Source organism: Halyomorpha halys, unplaced genomic scaffold (assembly GCF_000696795.3).
Source record: "Halyomorpha halys isolate HHAL.00 unplaced genomic scaffold, Hhal_1.1 Scaffold298.1, whole genome shotgun sequence".
Taxonomy (NCBI): Eukaryota; Metazoa; Arthropoda; class Insecta; order Hemiptera; family Pentatomidae; genus Halyomorpha; species Halyomorpha halys.
This window is the reverse complement of record NW_027107540.1, coordinates 172,195-190,480: the sequence shown is the minus strand read 5'-3', so window position 1 is coordinate 190,480 and position 18,286 is coordinate 172,195. Positions and strand designations below refer to the sequence as shown.

General features: G+C 27.5%; 1 protein-coding gene across 1 annotated transcript in view; it reads left to right on the top strand.

The window, feature by feature from the left end:
- Positions 1–8,524: 8,524 nt before the first annotated feature.
- The window catches only part of LOC106680901 (facilitated trehalose transporter Tret1), an 83,445-nt gene continuing 73,683 nt past the window's right edge, over positions 8,525–18,286 (top strand). Inside the window, exon 1 of the mRNA XM_014420916.2 lies at positions 8,525–8,644. Coding sequence (XP_014276402.1) covers positions 8,593–8,644 — 52 coding nt within the window. The 5' untranslated portion in view covers positions 8,525–8,592. The remainder of the gene's footprint in view (positions 8,645–18,286) is intronic.

Here is an 18,286-nt window from a genome sequence, read left to right as displayed (position 1 = left end):
TATATATATTTATATATATATATATATAAAACCCATGACTCACTGTACCGGTTTTATATTTTAACATTCCGCGAAGGTAGGCGAACCGGTCACACAAGTGAGCAGGTTCTTCCAGAGTTGATATGGTGACGTCTAGAACGATTTACGCTTGGGTCTTCCCGGAGTCACGAAGACATTCTAATGTGACAAAAGTGGGTAAAATTTCAAGCAGAATGGGTGTGTAAAGGAACTATTTTTATTATTTTAAGCTTAGATTGTTATTTTATTTAAAAACAATAATGGTAAATTCACGTGAATGCATTGATTTCTAATGTGCCTTGTGTGCAATTATTTGTATAGTTTGAATCTTATATCAATAAATATTTATTTATAAGGGTAGTTTATAGGGAACTAAATATTACCCATGATCAATAAGGTGATATAGGACTGGTTATGTAATGAATGAGATTGAGTGATCCGTGCAGGAATTTGAATGGTTAATTAGTGGACTGTATAAATAGATTTGAATAAAGGCGCGGAATTCACTTAACATAGTCATTTTAACATAGATAAGGCTTAACACAACAATAAGGCTAAAGCACAGAATGAAAATTAATCTGAATAAAAAATGAAATTAAGCTGATACAAATTGAAATGTTCTTATTCTATATTAACTTTGAATACATTTTTATGTTGGAATAAATGATTTATAATTAATCATATCAATATTGTATTTGTTTCACGTTGGCTGGATGCTGGAATTGAACTAATAAATGAAACTCAAATTCTTTAACTAAGAATTCTCTAAAATGCCTAACTGTGCAAGCTATAAGAGAAAAGTTGTTCTTCACTTGTTTGAAGTTGTGGCTATATTATTGATGTATATATAACTGAGGCAGTTTAATATTATTATAAATTATGGTTAATGGAGTGATCCTTAAACAATGAAAAAATAACAAAGATAAAAAAAATGTAAACCAATGCTCTCTCCAAATCAATTAATTAACCTACCTCCAAACGTGCTCACAATATTGATTTAATACATAAGATCACAACGCTTCAAAAGAATATCACATATTTTGCGCGCTGCTGAAGAAGGTTTTTATAGCTTCACTATATATTAATAAATTGCTGGTTTAAGTACAAATAGGAAGACTATCTTCTATAAATTTAATCTAATTCCAACATTTCGATAAAGCTTCCTAATAAAAAGGTAGAGGAAAGTAAATAGAAGAGAATGAAATTCGTCGTTATTTAATCTTTTTCAAAGGGTATTAAATTAGCATTTATTTCCAAGGAAAGAAACTCTTAATAATTCTTATATCCTTTATTTAAATATTTCGGATGAAGTTTCAGACAGTTTCATTTTTCAGTCTATCTTGATTATTTGATTTCTTACATATACTTCATTTTAAAAGATTTGTCCTAATTATAAAATTTTATAATATTATTTGTTTTCTTTTACACTATAGTCAAGTCAACCTTGTGGGTTCCTGAGCCCTCCTGGAGTCCATCCAGCCTCATAAATTTGATAACCCTAATTGGATACTGGCGGTCGAGCGTGATTCTGACCAAACCACCTCCTCACATAACCGTTGTTCTAGTAACAGTACTTCCTTACAAAGTACTGAACCCCTGACCCTTCATGGGTTGTAGCGGTACAGATTATAATTTTTATTTTTATTTTTTTAGATCATAAGCTAGCATCGGGACTGAAATCTTGTGTATGATTTTCAAGAGAGAAAAAAAAAAAATTCTGTTGCTATAAAAATTCGTATTTTAGGGTTTCTTGAGGTTGAAAAAGAAATTTTATTTCTAACAAGAATACAACAGTTTAATAAAAGCTGCTTTGATATCTTTCGTAATGCAACCGGGAACTAGTAGTAGTCTCATTTTTTCCTGTTTGAATAGGATTTCTCTTCATAAAATTAGTATTTTTTGTTCATACAAAATTTATTTTTGCTAACTCTGTGAAACGGTTATGTTTTTAAAATGAAATAAATTAAAGATGCTTTAGAAAGAATTTTTTTTTAAAATTCGGCATTTAAGTCCTGTTACACTATTTCGAGGTAGATAAAAAATCTCTAGTTTTAAATATCATTTGGCTTTTCATTAAAAGCCGTTTTGAGGAAAATGGAGAAAATGTAAAAAAGTCGATTCAATAAAATGACACATTCGGTAAATCGCTTTAACCGAAAAAGTTACTATTACGTCTCAGGTATAAATCCACATTAAATAAGTGGTTTCAGTTTCGTACGACTTTTCGTTTTTGAGCAACGACCACAAACACACAAACCATTTTGCGAGACTTGGTTATTTGGTTTCAGTGAAGCTTAAAACCTGCATTTCCGTTGAAAAATGGAATTCAAAATTTCGCAGGATAATAAATTTCTCTACTATATACTCCATGTTGTTGTTGTCTGGGGCTTTAGGGCGTAAAACCCTGAGGTCATCAACGCCCATACCAATATACTCCATGTATAAGTGAGTCAAAGTAAAAATACGGAAAAAAACTTCTAAAATCGGTTGGGTTCGATTTCCTTAATTTTTTGGGTTTTCATTATTTTTCTAATTAACTGGATTTCGATTTCTCTCTGGAAGAAAAGTTTTGTTCAAAATTCCCTTTACGCCTCTAAGCAATCCTCTGAATATCTTAAAATTTTTATGAGAAAAAGTTATTCTAGTCCAGGAGAATCTTTATAAGTAGTCGTTTCGATAATGAAGTACAACAAATTTAAAAAAATGAATTATTTGTATACACCGAAATAGTCAAAAGGAACGACGAATTGCTACACCATTCAAATTGAATGAAGGAAATGGAAAAATTGGAATCTTTATAAGTAGTCGTTTCGATAATGAAGTACAACAAATTAAAAAAAAATGAATTATTTGTATACACCGAAATAGTCAAAAGGAACGACGAATTGCTACACCATTCAAATTGAATGAAGGAAATGGTCCCCATTCGAAGGTTAATTATTGAAAACTCAATTATTATTGCAACTTACTACTGCATTGTATAATGTCGGCAGCGCATTTGGCAATAAATAACTGTGGATTAACTGAACATCTTAAAAAGATAGAACTGGTTACAGGACCTCTAAAAGCAATCTCTAATAAAATCTATAAGAGGAAAGATTATTTTTCATTCCATAAGAACTTTTATTTCACCAATTTATGACTAGTATTATTTTACAATTTAATAGATTTAAATTTAATAATTATAGTTTGTAATAAGGATAAACGAAAATAATAATAAACTAACATATCCAAGACCTAAAATGAAAACATCATATCTAAAAAAAAAAAAATAATAATAATTTAAATTACTTGTAATCAGTATTAGATAAATAAGCTAGTAGTTTACAATATTTGAGTGTCAAAAAAATTAATCATGTAAAAAATAATATTACTGCACTCTATCTATAAATAATTAAACCATGAACCTTGTATTTTTAAGTTACATAAATTAAATTAAATATACAACATAAAATTTAAGTTTTAAATTAATATGAATTAAAGTTTTTTTTGAGATACAAGGTTTTAATTCAAGGCCAGCGATATGCATATAATTAGATATTTAGGATACGGCTGCACCTAATAAGCAACAACATCCCCTTCATAATTTAAAAAACAAAACTTTTCAGCTGTTATTAAAGTCCATAACTTATACTTAGATGAACATTTTTTAATAATGAATTCTTAATGATGAAAAATTACTTAACGTTACAAAGCACCTTTAATGATAAAGTTTGTTTACTCTTTATACAGTATCAGACTTATAAAATGTAATTTATACTCAAGCCATAATACTTATGAGGAAAAGCGCTTTAAATTAAATTATTTATAACGCTTAATCGAAAATTGTAAAAAATAACAAATATTTAAATTTGTTTTATTTAATTTACACAATAATCATCAAAAGTACGCTCTTATGAGTGAGAATATTTTGAGGGAAATATTGAAAAATAGAAATATCGATATTTATGAAGAAATAAATAGATATTAAAATTTTACTAACTAAATAAAAATGATTAATTAGTTTATTATGAATTTATTTTTTTATGGATGGTTTTTTTTTGTCTTTATTTCTTCAGATTCAATAGATTCACAAAATAGAGTAACAATACAATAAGTAAATATGAGAATCTATATTGACATGGAAGATTTGTGAAGAAAAGGTAGACATTGATAGTAATCCAATAAGATTCCTACATTAAAGGTTTCGAGGCCACCTTCTTTTCAGGCTCCTATGAGGATTATTAGGAAAAGAAGTGGAAGCTAGACCAAAAGCTACTAGGTTTGATATCTGGTTAGGGCTGGATCGGCTAAATTTTGAACATAAGGTTTTTTATAGATGATTTTATTTATCTCAAAGTAAGAAGTATTGAGAATTAAAAAAAAAAAATTGGATTTTAAGGATTAAATACGAGAGGAACAGGAGGATGGTTTAGTAGAACTCAAAGCTTAACTCTGTAGGGTTCAAATAGTTCTTATTATAAGTATGTAAATGAGTCTTTTGTTATTAATTGGAATGTAGAAGCTTGAATGAAGCTTAGACTGTTTGTCTAATAAGTGACGTAACATTCTGAATTGACCTGCCTTTTTTAGTCTTACATGGTTATACGTTTGACAGGTGACATTCATTATTAGTTCTATTTTGATTTCTTTTCTTCATTCAATTCATTTTTGAGTCATTCATCGAATAAACCTTTTCAATAATAAATATTAACACTTTTATTGCAAGTTTATTACACTTTTGATAGGTTTAAAATATATCATTAACTATATATTTTGTTCCTTCTTTTTCAAATTTTTTGTAGGCTTAAATAATTTAAATGATTTTTATGTAGTTTCAAGGATTATTAATAAATATATACTTTTTTGCGATAAACAATATATAATTATTTATTTATAGCTTCTTAATCTACATATATATTAACCTATCTTACAGTTCAATATTAATCCCTTTCCTCTTCTCTTTTAAAAGATAAAATCATCGGGGCTTGAAATATCGTTATTTTTGTTTAATATTTACATCTCTAGAACAGATATGGACTTAATACCATTATTTATAATGATTTACCCGTGAAGTACATCATAGTGTTAAAGGAGAATACATGAATAGTTACTGTGATTTATCGTTTTTAGACATAGGCGCAAAATGTCGTGAGTAGGTGTGCAAATTAGCAACATCTGGTGGCAACCGGGTTTCTAAGTAAGTGGAGAAAGTGGCCTACCGATCCAGTTTGATTCCAAGATAAACAATGTTTCTTAACAGAACCAAAGGCGAAAGCGAACCGATAATATATTTGTCAACGTGTTGTAGTCAACAAGGAATCTTATCTACAGAGAACATATTATCAATACCAGTAGATTTAGATTGAAAAAAATGTTCTGACCATGTGATAATCATGTTCACTCTTATACATCTATTTATAACCGGATTTTCAAATAACCTTTAGGATAAAAACGGAAACTAATTTCTGGATATTATTTTGATTTAATAATCAATATTGAAAAAATGTTTATTAGTATAACTATAACCGTATTAAATCATGATCATCAATTTAATAGAAAATAATCATCGTCTAATATTATCTGACTTTAGGACAATGTTCAATACCTATACAAATATTTTGCTTAAAAGGGCTACCTACTAAAAAATCCCTCCATTCATCTGAGGCTACTATCAGGCTACCGGAGGCAACTTACACCAACTGGCGTACAAGAAAGCGTTACCCAAATACCTTAAATAGTCGCCCGAAGGTTTGGTTTATGAGCCTAATGCTTCAGCAATAGAAATAGATAGGTCCTTTAGCACTTCCTAACACTAAGCCAAACCGTCGTAATCATTTACTCTAGATCAGTGGAGAGAATAGAGGAGGGCCGTAGGAAGCTCCAGTAGCACAAGTAAAAAGTTTGCCAAATAAATGAGATTTTTAGAGCGATGTTGATTAAATGAGAAGAGTCGATAAGCTCAGTTGGACCACTGATCTGTTAATTTTTGGCTTAGTGGGTCGCTGACTTCTACTGTACCAACAGGTAACCATAGAAACTATGGTGGTTGAATAAATTCCCATATTCCCTATATTCATTGCTAGCTTTAAAACAATGAATGTCTAAAAAAATCATGAACTCTCCCAGTAGCATTCAAGTACACAAGCAGTCTTGTACATGAAGGCGTAAATCATAAAAAAAAACACAAAAAAAAATGTTTTCGGTTATTGACGATTTGCATTTGTACAATGCGCTAAATCTAAGGAAATTAAAGAATAACATCATTCCAGAATCTTGACATTCTCTCACTAAGACTTTATTGGTCTTAGATGGAAAACTCTAGCAAAAATAAAAATGGCACAATGTTTTCAGTCAAAGTTAAGAAAACAGGGAAAAAATAAAAACCAGTATTGATAAGTGATCATAATTTATTTTTGGTATTTTGGCAACCTTATACATAAAACCTTACAGAATCTTTTGTGTTTTTAATAAATTAATTATATTAAAGATTACATAAAATGAAATGCATTTCATTTGATTAAAAATAACACAAATTTATACGGAATGGAATGTCTGGATGTAGACAATATACAATAAGCAATTGAAAGATAAAAGCTTTTCAAATATTTCAATAAGCATTAGTTGCGTCTTCCTGCTAAATAGATACTTACAAACAAATAATATTTATTCGGAATTATATTATTTTGACGTCCCTTATCAGTTCAGTATGATAACAGAACAGGTGTTAGTTTACGTAAAACTACTTAATTGAACATATTTAAGTTTTTTTTTATCAATCATATACAAAGTATGGCATATATACGGTGCCGAAACTTTATAAGAATAAGAATTTTGTCGCCGATAAATTGGAAACATATCGTTTTCGTTTGAACATATATATTTTTTTTAGGTATTACGTTGATTTTTTAATTTACAATTGAAAACTAGGACTGAAAGTTTCTTTAGTGATTACTAATTAATTATAGAAAATAAGAGGAATGCTTAGAATAACATATTATATGTAACTGATTTTTTAATAATGTAGGAGTTGAGTTGCTCAATAAGTGAGAGTAGGTACTTAAGCCCAGGTTCAAGTCGAAGTGTGAAAGATAATTAATTTATTATTTCTAAATAATGAATTGAACCTAGATTTACTTCAGAATACTTTCTAGGGGCACACCAAGCCACTATAAAGTGGGTAACTTTCCTTTTATAGAGTTGGAGGATAAAGCAGACCACACCATCTTGTGCAACCGTTGGTCAAGAAACAGTGTTGTGGGTTGATTTTTTAGAAATTAGATTTTTAGAGAAAAATATGTTAAGTAAATTAAAAATTTTGAATCTTTTTTTTTTTTAATTACAAATATGTGAAAAAGGTTTTATAGAAAGGCTATTATTTGCAGGAATTTTATATGTTTGTAGGAAATCAGGTTGGTTCCTATTATTTATGTGAAAACTTATCTGATCTGTCTAAATTTATATTTTGAACTTTGTAGCTGATTTTTATAAAGAAAAATAAAATAGTCCAAAAATATTTGGAGATAAAAAATAAGGGATTTGGTCGTCATTTGCGGTGGAAGAAATTGAAAAATATTAGTATTTTTTTTTTTATATAACTATCCTAACTTGGTAAAACTATCGATAGTCCCAATAGTTTCAAACTACTGATAATTTCAATGGTTTAAAACTATTTATTGTTCTGATATTTTAATATTACTAACCCTCGTAAGTGGCCTGCACAACACAATAAGCTATTATTTGAAAAAAAAAAAGTGAGTAAATTAAAAAAGTAATAATGACATAATATAAAACAAATTAATAATTAATTAAATTATCGATAGTTCCTATGGTTTACAACTATCGATAGTTTTACTAGATTATAACAATTGATAATTCCAATAGTTTTCTATCATAAACCCTCTAAGATGCCCAGCAACACAGAATATACTATTATTCATTACACTAAAATAATAAGTACGTTAAGAAAGAAATAACGTCATATAAAACAAATTAATATTTTAAATTTTAAAACAATAGCTCCACATTCTATTTAATTGTTGTATTTTAATGAATTTTGTGGATAAATGCTCTTTTTTATGTAGATATATTTTTTAAATTTTCTCCTGTTAGTATAGCATAATAAAGTTTAAAAAAATAAAGCTGCTTCCCATAGTTTAAAACTATCGGTGCCTTACACCAAGCAATAGTCTATTATTTAAAAAATATATATAGTGCAAATAATAATACTATCTCACAATGATATCACACATATTAGTATATTAAATTTTAAGACCATTAGCTCCAAATTCTGTTGAATATTGCTTTTAAAAGAATTGCTTCTGGAAATACCCTCTTTCACGTAGATATATTCCTTCTTTTTTTTTTTACTACTACTGTAGCCAAAGGTTTTCTGACCTTTCAAATATTTAAAAATATATGTATGATGCCTTTAAAAAAAAAATGTTAACTTTTTAAGAAAAATGTATTAGAGATAGATATCAACTCATATGGTTAGAGAATCACAAGAGTGGACCGAGAACGGTGGGGATTCCCCTCCAATAACATACCGGCTGTGAACAGCTCAGTCTTCGGAAGGATGTGTTCTAGTGAGCGATGAAGAGGGACCGAATAGGAAAATGGAGGCAATTCCTCGCCGCGATACTCGGTGAGCAACTCTTATCTATTTCTTCTATATGTGTCTTGTAGTCATAGAAGAGATGCGTCTCACGAAGCAAGCAACTACCTCCGTTGCTGTTTAACAGAAAGCATAGTAGTGCAGGATAATACTAACGATTAACTTCAATACATTACGAAGTCAATCAACTAAAGAAAAAAAATAACCAGAAATGAATGTAGCATTTATTTCAAAGATACAATACATATAATTTAATAATTATATTTTATATTAATTCTGAATGTAATATTTAGAATAATATTGCAGGTATCAAAAATAGGCTTTAGAGAATTACAGTGAAATAAAAAATTATAAAATAAAAATCATGGAATTATAAAGTATCACTAAAATAATAAAAAATAATCACTAAAATAAATAAACGTGAGAAAATAAATTAAGAAAAAAAAGATATAAATATGTCCTATATTATAAATCATAAGGTGACTTGCTCATAATAAAATAACATGAATAAGAAAAAATAAAAACGAACTATAAATAATTAACACAAATAAGAAATGAACATTTACATTCATTTTGATATATATTAAATGGAAACCAGGAACATCAATTGTAAAAAAAAAAAAAAAATTAAAATGGAAACCAGGAACATCAATTGTAAAAAAAAAAAAATTAAAATGAAAATAAAAAATGAAGTAATGAAGAACTATCCTAAAACTTAATTATGATTACTAGTAAGTAAACCAACTTACTTCTTCTCTTATTTTACAATAAAAATAATCAAAAAGGACTAAATAAATATAAATATATATATTTATTGTTAAATTTATAACAACATTTTTTTTTTTTATTTTATGAAAGAAACAGTTCTAAAAAAAATTCTATGTAAGCCAAGACCGTATACAGATACTCAAGATTCATCGCTCACAGAAACTGGTCAGTATAGACTGAATTGGTATTGAACTGTTAGAAACAATATCTATTTAGGTGAGGATTCCGTAGTTTTCAAGATATTAAAAAACAATGTTTAATTTAATTTATATTTAATTACAAATCATTACTTGATTGTCCACGCAATATTAAATAAAAAAAATTTGCTCAATCTTCAAACTTTTCCTTCAAAGATCTTATCATTAATCTGAAGACAATTAGCAACCAGTAAACTATGAAATCAAACCCCATAACTTTACGTTTACGATCGAATAACACAAATTTCGAAATTATAAAATTAAAATTAAAAGTTGGTATATGTTTGTCGGAACTCCGCTAATCCGTCCCAGTATGAACCGGTATATAGCCGGTCCGAAGTTTATAAAAGGAAACAAATTCCAATATTAATTTAACAAATACATTAAGTAATAATTAAAATAAAATCTTAGTATATAGCATATATGAATATAACGAAATAGTGAACTTATTAGATCGATTAAAAATGATTTATATTTGAAGTGTAAAAACGATCATTTTCTAAGTTTATAATAGCTATCACAAAATCAGTTATTTCCATCTTTTCCTTAACTTGGTGTTAACGAGCCACCAGTTAAACTATTCTACCGGTTAAGCGGGTTTCTGCTGTATCAACAACCATTGAAATTTAGTTGTATATTACGAGTAAAAGGTATAACATGGCTTAAATGTTTGATCTTATTATAGTTTATGATTATTATTATTGATCTTATTATGATTTATACTATCCTTAATTATTAATACAAGTAAAAAAAATATATTTGACAAATATGCACCATTTTAAAAAAACTTGTTTTCGTAGCAAATATCTTTTCAAACATTTTATTAGATGAATCATATGGCTTCAAAACCATATGACTTCATTTTTACATTATGAATCACATGACTTGATTTTTCTCTAAGTAAATTATACCTTGTAACATTAGATACTAATAAAAATATTTACAGCATAATTATTTTAATAGTTTTAATGTCTAATAAAACAACGTGTTTTGTCTATCGCAACCTGACTGAGTGAGAATGGTGTAATTTTTAATGAAAACATAATATCGAAATCATAAAGTTTGTCGAAATATGTTTACGTAACACGTTCATATGTTTTCGTATACGCGAAAGAGGAAAGATAAACACAAATTGGGTCAAGGTCTATAATATTTGTTATAACTCTACCTAATTCTGTCGGATATACTACGAATTTACTTTATAAATTTTAGGATTAATTTTGATTTGAGAATTATTGATAATAAATTTTATTACAGATTCGGCCGTGGCTATTTGCATTCGCTAATTAAACTAGACACCCAGGCGTTTATGATGACAGAATGAAATATTGTGGCTGAGAAAAGACAAAAAATAACTGAAGTGTCACCGGTCTTTGTGTATAAACAGATAAGGAGATGATGTAATTTCAAAGATAAACTGAATAAAAATTTTATATACGCAAACAATGCCTTGAAGGATTTTAAAATATATAATGCTATCCATATATTAAAAATTTTAAATCTATTTAGATTTTTTTTAAGCTGAAACAGAGATCAACAATATTGGAAATGTTTTTGAAATCTGTAATAAGGCCCAATATACGTAAAGATCAAGTAACCAACAAATAAATTCAGAAAGCCCAGCTAATGCATACATCGAAGGTTAAGTGGGATTGACAATTAATACAGAGAATATAAAAGAAAAACATTAATATTAATTTTACTCATATGTTTAGAAAAAAATCAAATACAATAAAAATCTTAATATATAGATTATAAATGTATATGTTTTTTAGATCAATTTTTAATCTTTAAAAAATATTTATACATAGTTAAGTTTTCTCACAGTTTGGTTATGAACATTGCGGATTCGAAACCCACTTAGATCAGTCAATGCTTATATTATAGACAGCCCGTAAGTAAATCTTGACATTCCCACTTTTGAGCTGAATACATCTCCAGTGAAAGACATGAGAATTTTTTCTAACTGTTGTTAACAACAAACTTGGTTTTTTTTATTTCATTTCATTTTATTATTCCATCCATTTTTTCTACGTGTGCAGATCATTAATTTCAATCCAATGCCTCCAACCAAGATTTCAACTTTGAAGGAAACATGAACTTATGGACGTTTAAATATTAATTTCCTACTGAAAGTAAACTACAAATAAAAATCCTAAAATATTATGTATTTATTTTTTAAAATAATATAATGGAACTATGATTGTAATCTGGAATTTTCTTTCCAGAAATTCCATTTTTTTCTGGTTTATTTTATTAAATACATCCAAAGATGAAATTATAGGTTTTTTTCGTCGAATAGCAAAATAAACTAAATACTATTAACTAATTGCATCAGAATGCACTAATTCGCAAAGATATTTGAACAGCCGTTTAAAAAATGCATGCTAACAGAATATAAAACTTCGGGCTCTGCAAACCATATCTTTTGAAAAAGATAAATGAGATGATTTAAAATTCTTATGATAAGACACAGGTAAAAGCAAAAAAAAAATTTGATTGAAAAATTTAAGGAAAACAACCAAGATTGAAAAATTGGCTAGAAATGGTTAAGACTTAAAATTTCTAAATTATAAAATAATAATAAATTAAAAAAATATTTAAAAAAAAATAGGAAATGGGTTCGATGTGGTTTGTGTAATCTAAAGTAGTTGGAAATGAATTAGCTCCTACTAAAAAAAAAATATCCGAATGAGTTTGATGCTCCTCCACCAAAACATGGTTAGAGCGAAATAAAGAATAAAAATTTTTAAATGTAATACATTTTTAAATTACTGAGGAAACTAATCTTTAAGATTTTTGAAGAATGCTTTTTAAGAATGATGGCAAATTTTGAATCATCACGCCAAAAATAATTTTTATCAAAATCGAAAAAAAATCAAAACATAAAACAATTATCACCAAGGGGTCTCTATCTTTTTAAATTTTACAATGAACAACAAAAATCCATTTTTTTTTACATATAAAAAATATTCTAACCACTTAGAAATATCTCGTAAAGTTCATTGCATAGTTAGTGAACCTTTATAACCCCTCAAATTTGGCTATGATGGTTCCGATGATTCTTTTTCTGAACCTTTAAAAAACTAAAAGAAAAATGTAGATGTGAAAAAAAAGCAGTTAACGATAATTAATCAAAATAATTATTTTTTTAAAAAATAAAGTACGTAGTCTAGAAAAATAATTTAAACTACAAAATATACGTATGAACTAATATAAAAATTTTTTAATCTTTTACAATTAAATATAAAAAGGGGCAATAAAAAAGTGAAGAACTACACGATTTTTATAAACAAGGTCTAGACCATCGAAAGAAAAGTTGTAATAAATCTCTCTACAAAAATAAGACCTTCATAAGACGGAAGTACGATAAATAAACTTTCCTTCATGATTTATACTTTTTGTAAAAGCAAACCAATACAATCTATATATCTAGTATTATTATTATTAATTAATGCAATGTTTGAAGCGAAAAATAACGAAGGCTACGAAAATTTTGAAAGTAATTATTTTAACATGATCGAAATCCCTTCATTTTTTTCAAAAGAACTAATGCTGTCATATGACAATGATATGATCATTAGTTTTTCTCACAATTGTAATTCTATCTAAAAATACTCGAATTCAAGGATTTTTCACAGAAGTCATTCAACAAACAAAAGAGTTCATAAATGAATAAACTAAGCAAAAAATTGTATATAATTGTATATAGTACTCCAAACATGTATTTTTCAAAGTAATTAATTTAATGTTACGTTTTTTCTATGTGTTGACACGTCAGAAATTTCAACAATTCAAATTAATAAAAAATTTACTTATATGTGACGTTAAGAGATAAAGTAGTGTATGTCAATCTTTTTCATCAAAAATTAGTTTTAAAAAAAAGTTAATTAACTATTAAGTACTTTCAGTTCAAATGATTTTAAATAGTTTAAAATTTTAAAAACTTTATAGCACATTCCATAGTTTAAACAATAATAATTTATACACTTCAATTACACACAAAAAAACTATGTTGAAATTAGTTTCACATTCAACGGTTCATGTCTACTATATTTTGGAATAGCCGTATCTGATCTAAGCAATTTAATTTTGAACATTTCTTTGAGTATGGAAAAAAGTATATAAAATGCCGAAACATTGTATTTGTATATAATGAATGACAAAAACATAAAAAAGTTTAAAGCTTTTCAAAAATAATAATTAAAAAAACACATTCCTAATTATTACATAATTTTCATAAAGAAAATTTATTTTTATGAACTTTCCCTAAATAAGGCAAGGTATACATATAAAGAACCAAAACTTGCATGCGTTAATCGTTTTTAAAAATTTTCTAGTCAATTTTGACTGCCATTAAAAAGAAAAAAAAATGTAAATTATTATCGCAATAAACAATAGTTTATTATAAATAAATTAAAGATAATGTGAACAAACTATAGGTAAAAAAGTTATTTTGAATAATTGAGTCTGGTCTAAAAATTATTGGAATATTAAGAACGGTAATATTGAGCTCTCAGTATCATCGCAGACCGGTGACTTGGGCATCACATCTAAAACAAAATTGGCCCAGTAGTCTCAGAGAAAATTCAGAAGACGGATTTTTTGCTTTGAAACGTAAAAATCTCCAATTTCGGTGAGGTTGGTTAAATTTTTTTTTAGTTTAGAACTGGACGTATTCCAAACATAGAACTGTAGACTGTGGTTACTTTCTTTCAGACTTATATCTACCGGCTTTCTTAAAGCTATTAGAGTTGTAACAAACTAACTCCAGGCTACGGTACAATCTATTAAATCAAGGGCGTACCTAGGATTAAAACTAAGAGGTAAGCCATAGTCAATCAAGGTGTGACTTTTCAGCACGGAAAAGCAGAATGAAACCCAATTTTTTTGAACATCATATATAATTCAAACAGTGCTTTATTAGTTATTACAATTATTTTTGCCATAAAAAAAAAAATATTTTTTATTAAATTAATATTTTTTTCATTCCTAAGGGGGGGAAGCTGCTCCAGATGGTCGACTATTCAAGCTAATCAGAGCTTTATTATGTTATAATTATAAAAAATAAACGATTTTAACCCTCTGAATACCTAAATGTTGATGTTTACGTGTTCTTTTCTGATTTGAAAAATATAAATTGTAATAATATACAAAATATATAAATCGTATAGGTTTATATAATTTTACACCTAAAATCTTTAACTGACCTGTGTAAGGTCACGACATTAATGCTCTGATTAAAACACACAATATATAAATATATCATAGAGTGTCAGATTGTATTAATTCAATTAACCATAATACATTATATTTGGCATAATTATCCTACTAAGTAATGTATATCGAAACACATCCATAATTAGTGAATTATCCTTCTATTAAATCTCTGGAAAACATTGAATTATGGATTAATTAAAACCGAAAACCTGTTTAGGAATCATACAGATGTTAACAGTAAATATTTAGGCGATGGGTAAATTCGTGAGCACATTAAAAAATATTTTGCAGATGGGTAAGTTCGTGAGCACATTAAAAAAAGAAAACCTGTACCACTACAACCTAGAAAGGGTCAAGGGTTTCCAGTAAGACAGTACTGTTTCTTGAACAACGGTTGTGGTAGGAGGTATTTTGTTCAAGATCACCCTCAACCATCTTAGTCTTCCCCAATTAAGGGCACTCTTCATAGAGGCTGTGTGGACCCTGGAATGCTTCCGAGCCCATAAGCTTGACTTACGGCTACAGTAAGGTAATAAATAATTATCTACTACAGTCGGATTCGAATCCAGGTCCTTGGAGATAGTAGCCAAGCGTCTAAATCTCCTGTATAGATTAAATCAATTTTTGTTGATTGGTATAGATAGGTATTTCGTTCAAGACCACACTCAACCACCAGATGTTTCCCCAATTAAGGGTACCCACTTCCAGAGGCTGGGTGTTCGCCAAATCCCAAACCCATAGGGGAGATTCATTATTTATTTATAATTATCTGATACAGACGATTTTAAACCTGGACCCAGGAATTAGTAACACATCATCTTAATAACTGAGCTACCACGTCCCCCTTATTTAGCTTAATGATTTCCAAATCAAGGGAAATAAATTAAAGTTTATACGAAACCCAGAAGATACCTTCAATTTCAATATGATTATCATCAATATTACAAGTCTGTCACTGCTGGATTCGAACCAAGGAGTTTGTGTAATATCACCTTACTCACTGACCTACCTCTTACCTCTGAACCTATTAGTCTGAATTAAATTAAATTATAATTGATCAATGGTCACAAAATAAATAAAACAATGTGTTAAAAAAATTTTTTAAACATCATTTTTTTTTAATATCGTACTCGTATATTGTTATATTGTCATGGTGCAAAGAACCACACTCGAATGATTTCAAACATATTAGTTTAGGACTTCACACATATTAGTTATGTTTCAAATTCAGGGATTCCTACTTTAAGTAAGGTAAAAAGCAATAATTTTGTAAAAAAATAAAATAATAAAAAAAGGGTCTAAAGCGTTTAAATTAAACGATTCCTCTATAATTAAATATTTTTGAAATTGCATCACAAACCAGAAAAAAATGTCTGTCAAATACATACATGACAGAACATATCTTCCCACAATTACTAACTTTATTTTTTATCCTCATATGTTTCACTCTGAAAATTATTCTATCTATACACATACATTGAGTAACTAATTACCTATATTTCAAGGTTAATGAGGTTTTAAGGTCGTTTGAGAATAGAATCCACGAAACATTCATAAATGCATTCAGAATTATCTTCTGGTGTGGTTAACCGAAAGTAATTGATAAAATTTATAATAGACCATATTTTCACGAATCCTAAACTTCAAAGTTGAGGCCAATTTGATAGAGGGGTTTTCAATTATAGGTATGGCAAGGAAATACCATTGCACATTCGTTATCGAAATTAGTTAACGGTATTAGATAAAATTAAACTTTTTTTAAACGAAAATTTATCTCATTCAAAGTGAGTGAAAATCTTTACCCGACTCTGAGTACATGATCTTTTTTCCCAATTAATTTTTTTTTTTCCTAAATTGATACATAGCTTTCCTGTATTCAGCTGAGGTGGGAAATAATTGTTTGATATTGTAGCTGTATATTTGTAAATTGACTGAATGTTATATATATTTTACAGTTGTTCACACAAATATTATTTTATCTTTTACTGTAAATGGATGTCAATAAAGTAAAATTTGTAAAAGTGGACATTTAAATATTTTCCTATTTTTCGTTAGTTTTTTTATTGTTTATATTTTCAATTCATTAATGTGAAAACTTATATATTAATTTAATATTATTTCATTTATTATCAACAAAACCATTTGTTGTATTTTTAGAATTTTGCTTTCTACCAAATGTTTATTATCTGCATCATTATTATTCTATAGGATTCGTTCCAGAATAGATAGAAATTATTATTATGATAATACATTGGACCTGAATAGGCAATGAGGACCCAGCCAACATTTTTGTTATATTGAGCTTAATGAGCTATATTAATAATATTTTGTAGAATTATTATTTTACAAAATAAACAATAGGCATCCATCTATATTACTTCACTATTAGTTATAGACAAGGTTTTGGATTTTATAAAACTTATTTTATTAGCACTAAAAGAAAACAAAGCCCGTTCATTACTTTTTACAATTTTAACTAACCATAATTGAAATTACTTCAATAATTACAACTATTCAACCAGAAGTTGTTTGAAAATTTATCATTCACAAAAATAAAATGTGATTATTAAACATTTATGTCTTCATCTTTTAGAATTTCAATATTGTCCCCCTAATTTTGCTTTCTTTTATTATTATTGTAATTTTTTCTTCATTGATCGAAAGAATTTTTGAGATATAAGGTGTTTTTAAGGCATAGGAGGCACTGTAAATTAATAAACATAAAATTATTAAAATGAACAAAGGCTCATAAATGATAAGATAACACCTAAGCATAATATATGTTTTGAAACGTGTTTTGTTGTTTATTCCCCGAAAAGAATTATTAGTGAAATAACAGGATATAAAATCTGAAATTATTCTGAGTCTATAAATGAATAACATTTAATATAATTAGCTAATAGCTTTAATTATAACAACCAACGCAAACCCTGATAATTTTTAAAACGAATAAGTGATTTTGAAATATTCACTTCAAATAATCATGGAAAAACTATGATACTCGGAATTATTGACACGTTTTTTAAGAAGTGAATTTGTCCATATATATTATGAATTAAATAAAAAAAAAAATGAATTCATACCTCTTTCTTTACCTGACAAAAAAATGTTAATTACGCAAAAATCAGAAATTATCTATGTATATATATTTATATAATTAATTATCTAACTATTTGATTAAAATAAAAAAAAATTCCTCACAACCGTCCTGATGTAGAACTGCATTTGGGTCGAAACGTTGGCATTAAATGATAGCAAGATTTTTTAAAATTTATTATTCACTGAAGTGGATTCAACTTTTTTATAATATAATAACTAGATATACTAATTAAAACTGTACTACTTTGAGGCTGAATATCATTATTCTTCGATACATTTCATTGCACATGGTTAATTACAGATACAAATTAATTATAACAAACTAGAAATAAATTAGCTGGATAGACGATATTTACAACATTACGATATGTCAAACGACAAAAAAATT